This window comes from Salvelinus namaycush, chromosome 32 (assembly GCF_016432855.1).
Source record: "Salvelinus namaycush isolate Seneca chromosome 32, SaNama_1.0, whole genome shotgun sequence".
In the NCBI taxonomy this organism is placed as follows: Eukaryota; Metazoa; Chordata; class Actinopteri; order Salmoniformes; family Salmonidae; genus Salvelinus; species Salvelinus namaycush.
In genome coordinates this window covers 9,060,992-9,076,211 of record NC_052338.1, presented here as the reverse complement: position 1 = coordinate 9,076,211, position 15,220 = coordinate 9,060,992, and the positions used below count along the sequence as shown (strand labels likewise).

At 43.6% G+C, this 15,220-nt stretch overlaps 1 protein-coding gene across 3 annotated transcripts in view; it reads left to right on the top strand.

The window, feature by feature from the left end:
* LOC120027144 (retinoic acid receptor RXR-beta-A-like) overlaps positions 1–13,241 on the top strand; it is a 28,487-nt gene extending 15,246 nt beyond the window's left edge. The window contains exons 5-13 of one of the 3 annotated variants that reach the window (XM_038972004.1): positions 692–871; positions 1,487–1,510; positions 4,054–4,214; positions 4,476–4,605; positions 8,689–8,821; positions 10,324–10,365; positions 10,976–11,067; positions 11,200–11,305; positions 11,405–13,241. In XM_038972004.1, coding sequence (XP_038827932.1) covers positions 692–871; positions 1,487–1,510; positions 4,054–4,214; positions 4,476–4,605; positions 8,689–8,821; positions 10,324–10,365; positions 10,976–11,067; positions 11,200–11,305; positions 11,405–11,552 — 1,016 coding nt within the window. In that variant the 3' untranslated portion in view covers positions 11,553–13,241. The remainder of the gene's footprint in view (positions 1–691; positions 872–1,486; positions 1,511–4,053; positions 4,215–4,475; positions 4,606–8,688; positions 8,822–10,323; positions 10,366–10,975; positions 11,068–11,199; positions 11,306–11,404) is intronic. The other 2 variants (XM_038972005.1, XM_038972006.1) reach the window with 2 other exon arrangements.
* The last annotated feature ends 1,979 nt before the right edge of the window (positions 13,242–15,220 follow it).

Sequence of the window (15,220 nt, the reverse complement as noted above, 5' to 3'; positions counted from 1 at the left end):
CCAGCCTGTGAGAAGACAAGTTGAACTGTTTACTCTTCCATCTTTAGGACAGGCTGGGGTGGGATTTTGATTTGGGATTGAGGGTCTGTGTCAGAGAGAGACGCACTTGTGGTGCGATATGCTTTGTTTATTAAAGGATTGTTCTGCCCGAAATTTGACAGGCGTTGAATGAAATTTAGTTAGGTGGTGTGTGTCGATTTTCTTTTCCCATGAATTTGGGATTGACACCCACAGATTTCTGCTGTGCATAGTGGGATCTACACAACAGATGGCATTGGCTACATGGACTTATACCACTTGAGGTATGGAAACATCAGATAACCCTTGATTTTGGGGTGAACTACTCCTTTCCTCTTCATAGAACATTTTTAAAAAGCTGCATAAAATAAAAAACCCAGCAGGGAATTGTTTTTCATCTCTCCCTTGTCTGTGCGAAGCATTTACTCAGTTTATTTACAAGTTCAGTTCTACTAAAACGGACCGAAACACTTCATGTACTTTCATTGCCATCACACCTGAAGAACTATGTGCTGTAGGCTTTGTGCCTGAATTATTGAAAGTGGTTTGTTACTGAAGTTACCTTCCCTCCTTTTTCTATCCCCCTCTTCCCTCTCTTTCTGTCATGTCTTTTTACATTCCTCTTTTTTGTCTTTCTCTCTTCCTTTTTGTTTCTCTCTCTCTCTCTCTATAGGTAAGCACTACGGAGTGTACAGCTGCGAAGGCTGCAAGGGTTTCTTCAAGCGCACGGTGCGCAAGGACCTGAGCTACACCTGCCGGGACAGCAAGGACTGCCTGGTGGACAAGCGCCAGCGCAACCGCTGCCAGTACTGCCGCTACCAGAAGTGCCTGGCCTGTGGCATGAAGAGGGAAGGTAGGGGGGCCTGGCAGTCTGCTGTCCTCAACTCGCGTTCAATATATCTTATTAAAGGGCAACGCTATCACCAGGTAGGGTAAAGGCTTGACATGGAGGGAGAGACTGAGAGGGATGCAATGGGAGATCTAAAGAGCGAGACCAAGCAAGGGAGAGGAGAGGCTGATGAAAGCGGGAGGGAGAGCTAGGATCCCTATTGAAATTGGGTCTGACTTGCTACAGTAAGAAAGTAGAAAGAAGATTGATGGGACACCTTGTGTGTGGTCAGGTGTACCCTAACCGGAAAACCTCCACTCACCAACCGTCCTGCTGTAATAACATTGACATTGTTGACAAAAATATTGTATAGCCTACTTGCTATGAAACTATTTCAAATATCTGTCTTAAATCCACTGAAATAATTTATGCATAATAAAGATGTCTAAGAGCCGTTAAGATTTTATTAGAATATTGTAATATACATTTCTAAGGGGAGAGTATTGATTGTACTCAAAGGGGATGGAAAGAGCGAGAAAAGGAGGTGGAGAGAGGGGGATGGAGAGCCTTGTAAACACTAACCCCTGTCCCCCTCTCTCCCCTCTTGTTTCCTCTCATTTTCTCTCCCTTCTTCTGTAGTGGTCCAAGATGAACGACAGAGATGTAAGGAGAAAAGAGGGAGGGAAGGAGTGATGTGGGAGTGTGTGAGAAACAATATTTTATGTTGTTTTGTTCTGATGGCCCATTTCTGTGTGAGGTACGTTGCAGAATGTATTGGTATGAAACGGGTCTGAGACAAAGTAAGTCTTATGGCCCTGCTACACTATAGCCATCAGGTGTCCGGCATTGCCGTCAGCCGCTGAGGAAATGGTTCCTTTTAAATCAATGAAATCTGCTTCACTGCGTGTGTTGCACTCACGTTGCATCACATCCAATGTCAGCGTCCAAGCTCAAGAATCGGTGCAATACTTGACACGCGCGTTCATTCTATCTTGTGATTTGGAGTAATGAGAAATAAAGTTGATTTTGGTTGCATATGGCCTCGACTATACACCACTGGTTATTGTACAAAGATTTATGAAATCAAGAAGCTAATAAACTCAGCAAAAAAAGAAACGTCCCTTTTGCAGGACCCTGTCTTTCAAAGATAATTCGTAAAAATGCAAATAACTTCACAGATCTTCATTGTAAAGAGTTTAAACACTGTTTCCCATGCTTGTTCAATGAACCATTAACCGGTGGAACGGTCGTTAAGACACTAATAGCTTACAGACGGTAGGCAATTAAGGTCACAGTTATGAAAACTTAGGACACTAAAGAGGCCTTTCTACTGACTCTGAAAAACACCAAAAGTAAGATGCCCATGGTCCCTGCTCATTTGTGTGAACATGCCCTAGGCATGCTGCAAGGAGGCATGAGGACTGCAGATATGGCCAGGGCAATAAATTGCCATGTCCGTACTGTCAGACGCCTAAGAGAGCGCTACAGGGATACAGGACGGACAGCTGATCGTCCTGGTAGTGGCAGACCACGTGTAACAACGCCTGCACAGGATCGGTACATCCGAACATCACACCTGCGGGACAGGTACAGGATGGCAACAACAACTGCCCGAGTTACACCAGGAACGCACAATCCCTCCATCAGTGCTCAGACTGTCTGCAATAGGCTGAGAGAGGCTGGACTGAGGGCTTATAGGCCTGTTGTAAGGCAGGTCCTCACCAGACATCACCGGCAACAACGTCGCCTATTGGCACAAACCCACCGTCGCTGGACCAGACAGAACTGGCAAAAAGTGCTCTTCACTGACGAGTCGTGGTTTTGTCTCACCAGGGGTGATGGTCGGATTCGCTTTTATCGTTGAAGGAATGAGAGTTACACCGAGGCCTGTACTCTGGAGCAGGATTGATTTGGAGGTGGAGGGTCCGTCATGGTCTGGGGCAATGTGTCACAGCATCATCGGACTGAGCTTGTTGTCACTGCAGGCAATCTCAACGCTGTGCGTTACAGGGAAGACATCCTCCTCCCTCATGTGGTACCCTTCCTGCAGGCTCATCCTGACATGACCCTCCAGGATGACAATGCCAACAGCCATACTGCTCGTTCTGTGCGTGATTTCGTGCAAGACAGGAATGTCAGTGTTCTGGCATGGCCAGCGAAGAGCCCGGATCTTTCATATTGAGCACGTCTGGGACCTGTTGGATCGGAGGGTGAGGACTAGGGCCATTCCGGGTAGCCTAGTGCGGCAGGGTAGCCTAGTGGTTAGAGCGTTGGACTAGTAACCGAAAGGTTGTAAGTTCGAATCCCCGAGCTGACAAGGTACAATCTGTCGTTCTGCCCTTGAACAGGCAATTTAGTACAACCACTAGCAACAATGTGCTTGTAGCAGGAAAAACATCACATTGACACAAAGCTAATGGCAACGCAGCGCGACGCTTCTAGTGGGGCGGAAGTGTTAGTGTTGTCAGTATCACTGACATTGTGGATAATCGTATTGCAATCATATATTACTGTGGTGTCAGGGTCTGATTAACATATTTCCCTGCCTTCTCTGATAGTAGTGCACCGATGATTGGTATTGTTGTGCCAGTTTATGTGGTCTGGGGTGACTCCAAAGATATATATAACCTGTAATGTGCCATAGTGAGAAACCTTATTGTGGGTTGATTCTAATAGGAAAATCCTCTTGAGGGCTGATGGGAATCAGATATCAGTCTTGGGGCCACAAGAAAGCAGCTTGCGAGCCTGATGTGGCCCCCAGGCCTTGAGTTTGAGACCCCTGGTGTGAAAGGTAAAGAAAGCATTGTTGTTTGAACTAACCGGGAAATGTACATATCTGTGTATCTCGCTCTCTTTTTCTCTACCTGTCATTCTTTACTCTCTGCTTTACTTACATTCCTCTCTTTATCCACTTTTTTCTTGGTCTCTTTATTTTTTCCCTATTCCTCTTCCCTTTTTATTTCCCCTCCCTTAACTCTCACCTTTCTCTTTTTTTCTTCACTTTGCTTCCCGTTTGCTCTCCCCTCTCTCACTCTGCCTTTTCCTGCCCTTTCTTTCTCTTTTCACCATCCGTCCTACTCCCTCCCTTTCTTTCCCCTCTCACCCTCCCTCCCCTCCTGTGCCTTTCTCCTTCTCGCTCCCCCGACTCTCTTCCCCTCCGCCTCACTCTCCCGCTCCTTCCCTCGGCCCTTCCTGTGCCCTTGTAGCTGTACAGGAAGAGCGCCAGAGGAACAAGGAGCGGGAGAGTGAGGCGGAGTCGACCAGCGCAGTCAACGAGGAGATGCCCGTGGAAAAGATCCTGGAGGCCGAGATGGCCGTAGAGCAGAAGACCGAGGTGCATGCCGACGGGACCTCCGAGGGCAGCTCGGTAAATGTGTGTGTGTTTCTGTGTGTGACCCACCATCTGGCACTGCGATGCACACATACCAATTTCTCTTACTCCGTTCCTCACACTGTCTATTATTATTCCTAGACATGGGATTGTGCGACTGCACCAACAATTTATTGTGATACAGTAGATTCTGAGACCACAGACCCACTTTTTTTTTTTAAAGGATCCAAAGGCCTGTAGTCTCTATTTTGTACCCTATGTTGAAGCCAGTCTCTCTCCCTCTGTTTCTCTCTCCAGCCCAACGACCCGGTCACCAACATTTGCCAGGCTGCAGACAAGCAGCTGTTTACCCTGGTGGAGTGGGCCAAGAGGGTCCCCCACTTCTCTGAGCTGGCCCTGGACGACCAGGTCATCCTGCTACGCGCCGGTACGTTCAAAAAGCCTTCGCCTTTCATGTTCATTGCCACCAATTGGAAGAAAGCAAACTGAAGCAGGGAGGAATACCTGGACATATCCAATAAAACGTTTGTTTTCTATTTAAAAAGTTTATTTCATGCACCCTTATGAGCACGGCCCTGCTCAGCTTTGACTTCATTAAAACACAGCCGTACACAGCCCTACATGGATAGGCTGATAACCCTGACTCTCCTCGTGGACTATCTTTTATAATACAGTTGCCTCACATTTTGACCAGATACAATGCTATTTTACAGTAAACAAATTGACAACAGACTTTCAGCACACTTATAGGGAAGGACGGCACATGCACGGCACTTGCACAAATGACTGATGATTGGCTGAGAGAAATTGATGCTGATCAAATTGTGGGAGCTGTTTTGCTAGACTTCAGTGCAGCTTTTGACATTATTGATCATAGTTTGCTGCTGGATAAATGTATGTGTTATGGCTTTACACTCCCTGCTATATTGTGGATAAAGAGTTACCTGTTTAACAGAACAGAGGGTGCTCTTTAATGGAAGCCTCTCCAACATAATCCAGGCAGAATCAGGATTTCCCCATGGCAGCTGTCTAGGCCCCTTACTGGCCTTGAGTAAGGTTAGTGTCTTTGTATGCGGATGACTCAACACTTTACACGTCAGCTACTACAGTGAGGGAAATTACTGCAACACTTAACAAAGAGCTGCAGTCAGTTTCAGAATGGGTGGCAAGAAATAAGTCCGTCCTAAATATTTAAAAAACTAAAAGCGTTGTATTTGGGACAAATCATTCACTAAACCAATCAACTAAATCTTCTAATTAATAATGATGAAATTGAGCAAGTCAAAACATGTTGATGCAACAGTAGCTAAGATGGGGAGAAGTCTGCCCATGATAAAGCGCTACTCTGCCTTCTTAACAACACTATAAACAAGGCAGGTCCTCAGAGTTGTGGACTCAGTCACATGACTTGGACTCGAGTCTGATTTGATGACTTGAGACTCAACTTGATAGAAAATAAAATAACTCAAGACTTGACTTGGAGCCTCAAGACTCGGGACTCAACTTTGACTGATGACTTGATATTATCTGGCCAGGTTTTGTAATGTTTTGTCACTCATTTTGTGGCACAGAGTCTCTGTGGATTACTCACGCAGCCAGAGACAGTAGTCGCCGCATCGCCCTTGTAAAAAAACATGTTGTTTAGTGTTTACAACAGATTGTTTAGTGAAATGCAAACTCTGCACTCTGATTACACCAGCATACTGTCAATCAACACAGGTCGGATGAGCTGGCGAGCAGATTGCTGATTTTCTGTACAGCTATAGGATCGGTGCAACGCAAACGTCAAATTATAGGGAGAGAGAATTGTCATAATAAATAAATATGCAACTTCAAAAATGTTTTGCCATCAATAATATTAACTGTTTACTTTGCAAGCTCCCCAGCAATGGAGCAACAATAACTAGCATAGGCGCAACAATTACTAGCATAGGCGCAACAATTACTAGCATAGGCCTATTGTTCTTTTAGTATGTGGGCCTAACAATTGCTTGAAATTGATCATTTACTTATGAAGCGTGCATTTGCCTTTTCTCTTGCTGAAATGTTTCCTGTTGCTCTCACACTTTTAAATGCATAGGCCATATGTGGTAAATGTACAGTGCCTTCGGAAAGAATTCAGACCCCTTGACTTTTAACTACAAACATTTTGTTACGTTACGGCCTTATTCTAATATATATATTTTTAAATGGCCCTTATTCATTTACACACAATACCCCATAATGTCAAAGATAACTTTTTTTGTTGCTAAAATGTAAAAAAAAAAAAAAAAAAAAAAAAATGAAATATTATATTTACATGAGTATTCATAGCCTTTACTCAGTACTTTGTTGAAGCACCTTTGGCAGCGATTACAGCATCAAGTCTTCTTAGGTATGACGCTACAAGCTTGGCACACCTGTTTTTGGGGAGTTTCTCCCATTCTTCTCTGCAGATCCTCTTAAGCTCTGTCAGGTTGGATGGGAAGCGTTGCTGTTCAGTTATTTTCAGGTCTCTCCAGAGATGTTCGATTGGGTTCAAGTCCAGCTCAGGCTGGGCCACTCAAGGACATTCAGAGACTTGTCCCGAAGCCACTCCTGCATTGTTTTGGCTGTGTGCTTAGGGTCGTTGTCCTGTTGGAAGGTGAACCTTCGTGCCCAGTCTGAGGTCCTGAGCTCTCTGGAGTAGGTTTTCATCAAGGATCTCTCTGTACTTTGCTCCGTTCATCTTTCCCTCAATCTTGACTAGTCGCCCAGTCCCTGCCGCTGAAAAACCTCCCCACAGCATGATGCTGCCACCACCATGCTTCCCGATTGCTCAGTTTGGCCGGGCGGCCAGTTCTAGGAAGAATCTTAGTGGTTCCAAACTTCTTCCATTTAAGAATGATGGAGCCCGCTGTGTATTTGGGGACCTTCAATGCAGTAGACATTTTTTGGTACCCTTCCCCAGATCTGTGCCTCAACACTATCCTACGGACAATTCTTTTGACCTCATCCCTTGGTTTTTGCTCTGACATGCACTGTCAACTGTGGGGCCTTATATAGACAGGTGTGTGCCTTTCCAAATCATGTCCAATCAATTGAATTTACCACAGGTGGACTCCAATCAAGTTGTAGAAACATGTCAAGGATGATCAATGGAAACAGGATGCACCTGAGCTCAATTTCGAGTCTCATAACAAAGGGTCTGAATACTTAAGTAAATAAGGTATTTCTTTATTTATAAAAAAAAAAAAAAAAAAAAAAACTGTTTTCGCTTTGTCATTATGGGGTATTGTGTGTAGATTGCTGAGTTTTTATTTTTTATTTAATCCATTTTAGAATAAGGCTGTAACGTTTCAAAATGTGGAAAAAGTCGGAATACTTTTGGAAGGCACCGTATATTCCATTTAATAGTAAAGTCATTAATAGCGTTTCATCATTCCATCCCGTACCATTTATTGCAACACGTAGACATTTCTGTTTCATGTTTGATAGGCCTACAACACATTTTCATTTAGCCAACCATTTCTTACCCTGCTCTGAGTAGGCAGTGCACTTTATAGTGCGCATGAACGTTCGCAAGACTCATGAGGTAGAATTTCTGTTTGTTTAATTAAATATAGGGTTTCCTTTGTTCATATTTTCCGGGTCATGTCAGAGTTCGGTGTGTCTGTGTCCTATATTTCTGTCATTTCTGTTGTGCGTACAGTGTGCATAGAACGCACTGATTGTTCCATGTATGCGTGGGTTTGAAAAATTATTAAATCTGATTAAGACGATTGTAACAATTGATGTGAAAATTGCCTTTTACATTGTAGAATCAGTTGATTGGTTGTAATTGCCAGTTGGGTAATTGTATGGTCCTGGGAGCCAAGTTCGTATATAAATGTAGGCCTACCTGTTTGAGCTCCTGTTAGACAGATTCCATGTGGTTTCTCCAGGAGAGGCTGCACAGTCTTGCCCTCTACCTGTGTCTGTTAAGATAGAGCCGGTTAAGCCTGATACAGGGACAGAGGTTATTTCTTTTGGGCTATTGCCCGTGTATATTTGGTAAATTTACTTGTATATTTGGTATGATATGGCGCTTTCACCATTGGACCTGTAAATAAATCTACACTCTGAGCAGTCAACCTGCCTTGCCTTCTGCTGATTTCATGCCTGCTACAAGTTCCCTATTTTACAATTACAGTCAAAATGTGTTGTAGACAAAATAATGAAAATGGCCTCAATAAATAGACAAAGTTGTTGCTTGTATATATTTTTTTTTTACTTGACTTGAAAAACGTGACTCAACTTGATTTGCTCTTAGAATGCACGACTTCGACTTGACTCGAGTCTTGACTTGAGACTCACACCGTGTGACTTGAGACTTGCTCGGGACTCGAATAATAGTGACTTGGTCCCAACTCTGCAGGTCCTACGGGCCCTGGTTTTGTCGCACCTGGACTTACTGTCCAGTCGTGTGAGTAGCTGCTGCCTTGGCAGAAGCTTATGGGGATCCTTAATAAATACAAATACATGGATGACCCGGTCTCTCTCTTCTCTCCAGGTTGGAACGAGCTGCTGATTGCCTCCTTCTCTCACCGCTCCATCAGCGTGAAAGATGGCATCCTACTGGCCACCGGCCTGCATGTGCACAGGAACAGCGCCCACAGCGCTGGCGTGGGAGCCATCTTCGACAGGTAACAGGCACACACACACACACACACACACACACACACACGTGTCAAGGACCTCGGTGAAGCACATAGAAGCAACCTTTTGCATGTTAATTTTCAAAGAGAAGGTCATAAACTGCAGGGAGAAAGATTGAAAAGAGGTGCCTCTGAATGATTAAAGCATTCTTCATTGGTTTAAACAATAAATGTCTAGTGTTTTTGTAATGGCCGTTTGTTTTATTTGATCATACACGCCGTCATATATACACTGTCTGTCATAGTCATCCGTTGAAGCATTGAAATGGTGGCCAATTATGCCTGTTCCAGTTTACTGTTCATTTAAATGTCCGTTTCTCTTTGGAGTCCAGATGATTTGTTGAAATGAGCTGAATCATTTTCCTGACTGAAGGGAGATTCATCTATTCTGTTTTACATTGGCAGATGTCAGTATTTTATTCAGTAGCATGGCACCTGTCTTGAGTAAAATCCTGCGCTCATCGCAGCTCTCAAGGAACAGGCGTGCCCACCCCAACTCAGTAGGGTCGCCACATCACATGGTGTGAATTCATTGTTTATTACACAGTAACTACATTTTTATGAATAGTTCATAAGCTGCAAGACTCCCAATTCCCACAGGAATTTAAGCATATCTTGGATTAACCGGTCGCAGGCTTTTGTTTCAGATTCATCACAATCTAGACATCCTTGTGGTCCAGTGAATGTTTTTTAAACATTTTTATTGACATTTCTCAATTCTCATGTTTTTATCCTCACTTCTCTTTTTTTGTTTGATTCATACAATATTATTTTCTTTGCATTCTTTTATGATTTATGCCAAATGGGTTGAATTTACATGATTAAACAGCCCTGATCATATTACTGCATTGTTCCTTTGATGCCTATTCATTACGCTCTTCTATATTCTTCTGTTCTACTGTCATTGGCTCATGCTAATACACATAACCCTTTTTGTGCTGATTTGGATAAACCAGTTACATTTATAATTTTTTAAATGATGCGTACTTACCAAGGAAGTTGTATATGATAATTATCGAGGGTACAATGAATGAACACTACAGTAGTTAAGTTAAGCAGAGGTCTTGGGTAATACTGCATAGAACTATTTATCTTGTTTCAATCTGACCCAATATGAACGTTTTCTCCTCTAGATCTTGTCTCTGCTCAAACGTCTCAGATCTATTTGTTGCTGTGTTACATTGTCATATCTTTTGTATTTTTGTCATTCCTCAAGCTTTACTTCCTGTAGTTTTGGTGCTTTACTTCCTGTAGTTTTGGTGCTTTACGTCCTGTAGTTTTAGTGCTATCTAAAACCTTTTCATCAGGTCAAGTCTCCATCAACAAGAGCCTGTAGCCTGTTACTCCCATAAGTGGAACTGGGCACCAAAATGCACTGCAGAGTCTAACTTACCTGTTCCTCTGGGCCCAAACCAACGCAGGGGGGACAATGTAATAACATTGTAACTGTGTAATAACATTGTAATAACACATTGTAATTGCATACACAGGGAGAGTGCGCACAATGCAGAGGTTGGGGCCATATTTGACAGGTAATGACATCACTACACACCCACCTTCCCCTATCAACAACGAACAAAACAAATAACGCCACCCCCCCAAAAAACAAATCTTGGCCCAGTTGTTGAGAATGAGCGAATCTGGCAAAGAGAGTGCTGTAATATGCCCAGGAATAAAAGCGGGTCATGTGTATCTTGTCCGCACGTGTTTCAGTGAGTGTTGTGTTCTGTTTCTCCTCTTTTCTGTCGGACCTTAGGCTCGACTGGTCGCTGGCGCAGTGTCGACAAAACACAGGCTGCTTACTTTCCTCCCTTTGTGTTCTTTCTGTCCTTATTGAATTATTACATTACCCAACATTATTGCGATGTGCCATAGTCTATAAATACGTGGTGGTTTGGGCTATTGCTTTGTTGCAATTTCTATCATTTATAAGGTTATGTGTAGATTGTGTGTAAAGTGTAAATACAAAGTGTAAAGAGGATGTAAGACTTGTGTCCCAGCCCCCCTGCCCTTGTTAATTTCTCTATATAACTGCTGCATCGTTGAGTGGAACTGTGGTGAACGCTAGAGAAGATGCTAACCCATCTCCTCCCGCTCTCTCGTCCCTCTGTCACACCTCCTTCTCCTCGACCCCGGTTGTAGAGTTCTCACTGAGCTGGTCAGTAAGATGAGAGACATGCAGATGGACAAGACCGAGCTCGGGTGCCTCCGAGCCATCATCCTCTTCAACCCAGGTAATTATTTCAGCTCGAATAATAATTTGAGACAAGATAAGCCATTTCGTCCCAAATATAGCATGATGTCAGGAAGAATCACACGTTAATTAATCTCAGTGCTATAATGCCGGTGTTTGTTCCTGCGTTCAGATGCCAAGGGCCTTTCCAGCTCCAGTGAAGTGGAATTGCTGAGGGAGAAGGTGTACGCATCGCTGGAGTCCTATTGTAAACAGAGATACCCCGACCAGCAGGGCAGGTACAAGAGAAACACACAGACATACTATAGCACTTATCCACACAATACTCCCACGTCACCGCCATGATTGACCTCACTCGTTCTCCCCCATCGCCCCAGGTTCGCTAAGCTCCTCCTCCGGCTGCCAGCGCTACGCTCCATTGGCCTGAAGTGCCTGGAGCACCTGTTCTTCTTCAAGCTGATTGGCGACACCCCTATCGACACGTTCCTCATGGAGATGCTGGAGGCGCCCCACCAGCTGACCTAGGAACCAGGTTCTGCTCTGGTCCATCAGGGGTTCTAGTTCTGGCACCCTGGTTCTGGGACTTCACCATGTCTGCTGGTTTTGACGTCCCGCTCACACAAACCCCACCAACCTTCTTCACTCATTAAATCCCCCCAAGCTGATACAGCTCCAAAAGACCATATGCTGTTAAAAACAAACACTTTTTCACAGTAGTGGTTAAGACACATGGATATATCTCATTTTTAACCACATATACAAGTTTTATCATGAGTTAGCTATCAGTTTGTAGCCTTCAGCTTTGAGTGTAAACGCTTCTGCGATATCCGGTAGACCTCTCAAGCTTCTTGTGGGGTTCGTAGGTTATTCAGATACATTGCTGCACGCATAGATATGACGAGTGGCTCACTCTGTCTTTGGTTTTACTCTTGGGTTTACCCCAAACCCGTCATAATCAGGTGCGTAATATTTCAATCAAGTCTCCCAACTTTTCCAGCTTCTATTGGTCGGGACACAACCAACGGAGGCAGACGCGCCCCTCCTCTCAGTTCACCAATCCGAATGTGATTTGAATACTATGCTTTATTCACGCTGAAATGCGCTGAATTTGTTTTGAAGTACTGTACTCATAAAATGAGACCTTTTTAAGGCCTTGAAATCCAAGGAGGGGGCACTTTGATTGGCCCTTCTTAAAGCTCACACCAGGCTTTCAAAGAAAGAAGGTGACTTATAGGATGTTTTCTTTTGTTTCTTTGTGGCGTTTGGTCTTTAAGTCCCAACAAGGGCCATTGGGCACAGAAAGTGCAACCTTGTTCAAGAGCACTGCGTTCATTGGTGCTGTTGTAGATCTTTCTTTTGTTTCATACCCTATCCTTGCTAATGGTCATTTTTGCATTCTGTGAAACGTTACTGTGTAAGTAAACATTTAGCAGAAACCCTTCTGCCCATCTTTAAGAAACTGGGGGCGACCACAACACACACGTCATCGAATGAACCTCTGCCCATCTTTCATCATATGTCTTCTTAAGAACCAATATGTTAATGAGGGTGCTTCGTTCTGTGAAATGGCCGTCCGTTCTAAGAAAGCCAGGATATCATTGGATATCTTGTTCTATTGGCTTACAATACCCCTACAAACCCCCCTTCTGAATCCTCCGCTTGTTTCATTCCGTGCTTGCAGCCTCTTTCCGTTAACTTTTTACCATCTGTAAATAAGATGACACATCTACTCCTTCACTAGAGTACGATTGGGTAATCCCAATCTATGCATACAGTAGGGAAGACACAGGCGTTAGTGAGCATATTAATACACACACACATCAAAAAGTATGCACCGATAGCACGAGCTACAGTATGAACAGCTATTTTACACATTCAACATGTACTGTAAAAAAAACTTTAAGGGTTTTACCAATAGACTGGATTTTAAGCTTGAAAAACCCACCTAATTTTCACTGACTAGTAGGTTGCTAGTAGTTGTACTAGTAGTTGTGATGGTATTCTTTCGGGCCACTGTTGGCAGTGTTACGGGCAGGGCGATAGACCCCGCCCCCTTAGGCTGACCAGCTTCAGACGATACTTCCTGTTTAGCAGGCTTCAGCGGATGTAATGTGTGGTCTGCTTACACAAAGCTATGCACCAGGGGCTGATTCAGCTCCCCATAACAGAAATGGATGTCAACACATTAGATACAAACTATGAACAGAAATATAACAGAAATATAAAAAGAGCATCATTACACACAACGTAAGCAGTATCGGTGGATGCATAAAGAATGAGACCATATACAGTGGCTTGCGAAAGTAGTCACCCCCCTTGGCATTTTTCCTATTTTGTTGCCTTACAACCTGGAATTAAAATTGATTTTTGGGGGGTTTGTATCATTTGATTTACACAACATGCCTACCACTTTGAAGATTAAAATATTTTTTCTAGTGAAACAAACAAGAAATAAGACAAAAAAACAGAAAGGTTGAGCGTGCATAACTGTTCACCCCCCCCCCCCAAAGTCAATACTTTGTAAAGCCACCTTTTGCAGCAATTACAGCTGCAAGTCTCTTGGGGTATGTCTCTATAAGTTTGGCACATCTAGCCCCTGGGATTTTTGCCCATTCTTCAAGGCAAAACTGCTCCAGCTCCTTCAAGTTGGATGGGTTCAGCTGGTGTACAGCAATCTTTAAGTCATACCACAGATTCTCTATTGGACTGAGGTCTGGGCTTTGACTAGGCCAGTCCAAGACATTTAAATGTTTCCCCTTAAACCACTCTTTGGTCTTCATGGTACCGCTTGCTTGGTGGTGCCCCTTGCTTAGTGGTGTTGCAGACTCTGGGGCCTTTCAGAACAGGTGTATATATATTGAGATCATATGACACTTAGATTGCACACAGGTGGACTTTATTGAACTAATTATGTGTCTTCTGAAGGTAATTGGTTGCACTAGATCTTATTTAGGAGCTTCATAGCAAAGGGGGTGAATACGTATGCACCCACCACTTTTCCGTTTATAATTTTTTGAAACAAGTAATTTTTTGTTCATTTCACGTCACCAATTTGGACTATTTTGTGTATGTCCATTACATGAAATTAAATTACAGGTTGTAATGCAACAAAATAGGAAAAACGCCAAGGGGAATGAATACTTTTGCAAGGCACTGTAGGTATCCCTTTCCATATTGTGGCCATAAAAAGATTTAGATGGGTGATTTCTGAAGTGTATTTAGAGATTGGTATTATTTACCATTCAGAAATGATGATGAAGAATAGAAGTTGCTGTATCACCTTACTGGACAGTAGTTCAGCTGTCCTAAACTGGGTGCTACTCATATGGTCTTACAATTATAGACATGCTTGTTTACACCAGAGGAGGCTGGTGGGAGGAGCTATAGGAGGATGGGCTCATTGTAATGGCTGGAACAGAATAAATGGAACGGAGTCAAGCATATTTGGTACCATTCCATGAATTCCATTCCAGCCATTGCAATGAGCCTGTCCTCCTATAGCACCTCCCACCAGCCTCCTCTGGTTTACACCAACGCAGACACAGTACAAACACAAGGCTAAGAGTGTGCAAGTACACACACACTCCACCTTTTTCGGTCTTGAAACCGATGGCTACTTAAAATTGGATTCCCACTCAGCTGTACTCTTTTCAGCCGATCCCCTAGATTTACTAGCTGTCAGTCCTTTCTGGCGAGAGGAACACCTCCCACATGTAATATGTGGATATGGAGGATTATACCTGTGTGTCCTACTCCAAGCCTGTGAACAAGCAATAGGAGCACTGTAGACTATTTACATACCTGTTGGTTTATGCATGTCTATACATGTGAAAATGCTCTGTTCCTCAGTGTCCAGATTGTGAATGTACAGAGGAGAGGTGCGGTTGCTTGTTGTTGCACCACGGTTTCAGAGTGGAACCTCAGGGTAGACTATCTTATGTGTGCATCCCCAGTGTGAACCATGATCTTGTCACACCTCCACGATGCTGGCAACAGCCCTTTCTGCAATTCCCTCATGTTTTTATGGAGCTTCCTCAGTTTAATGTGAACGCCTTGCATCTCCCATTTCTTTAATACTAGAATATTCTGGCCTCGAGGGACCAAACGAGTCATTTTGACTCCAACATTCTAAGTCTAACAAGTACATTTCATATATGCTATCGGATAAATCATATTTTGGTTGTGTTTATGGA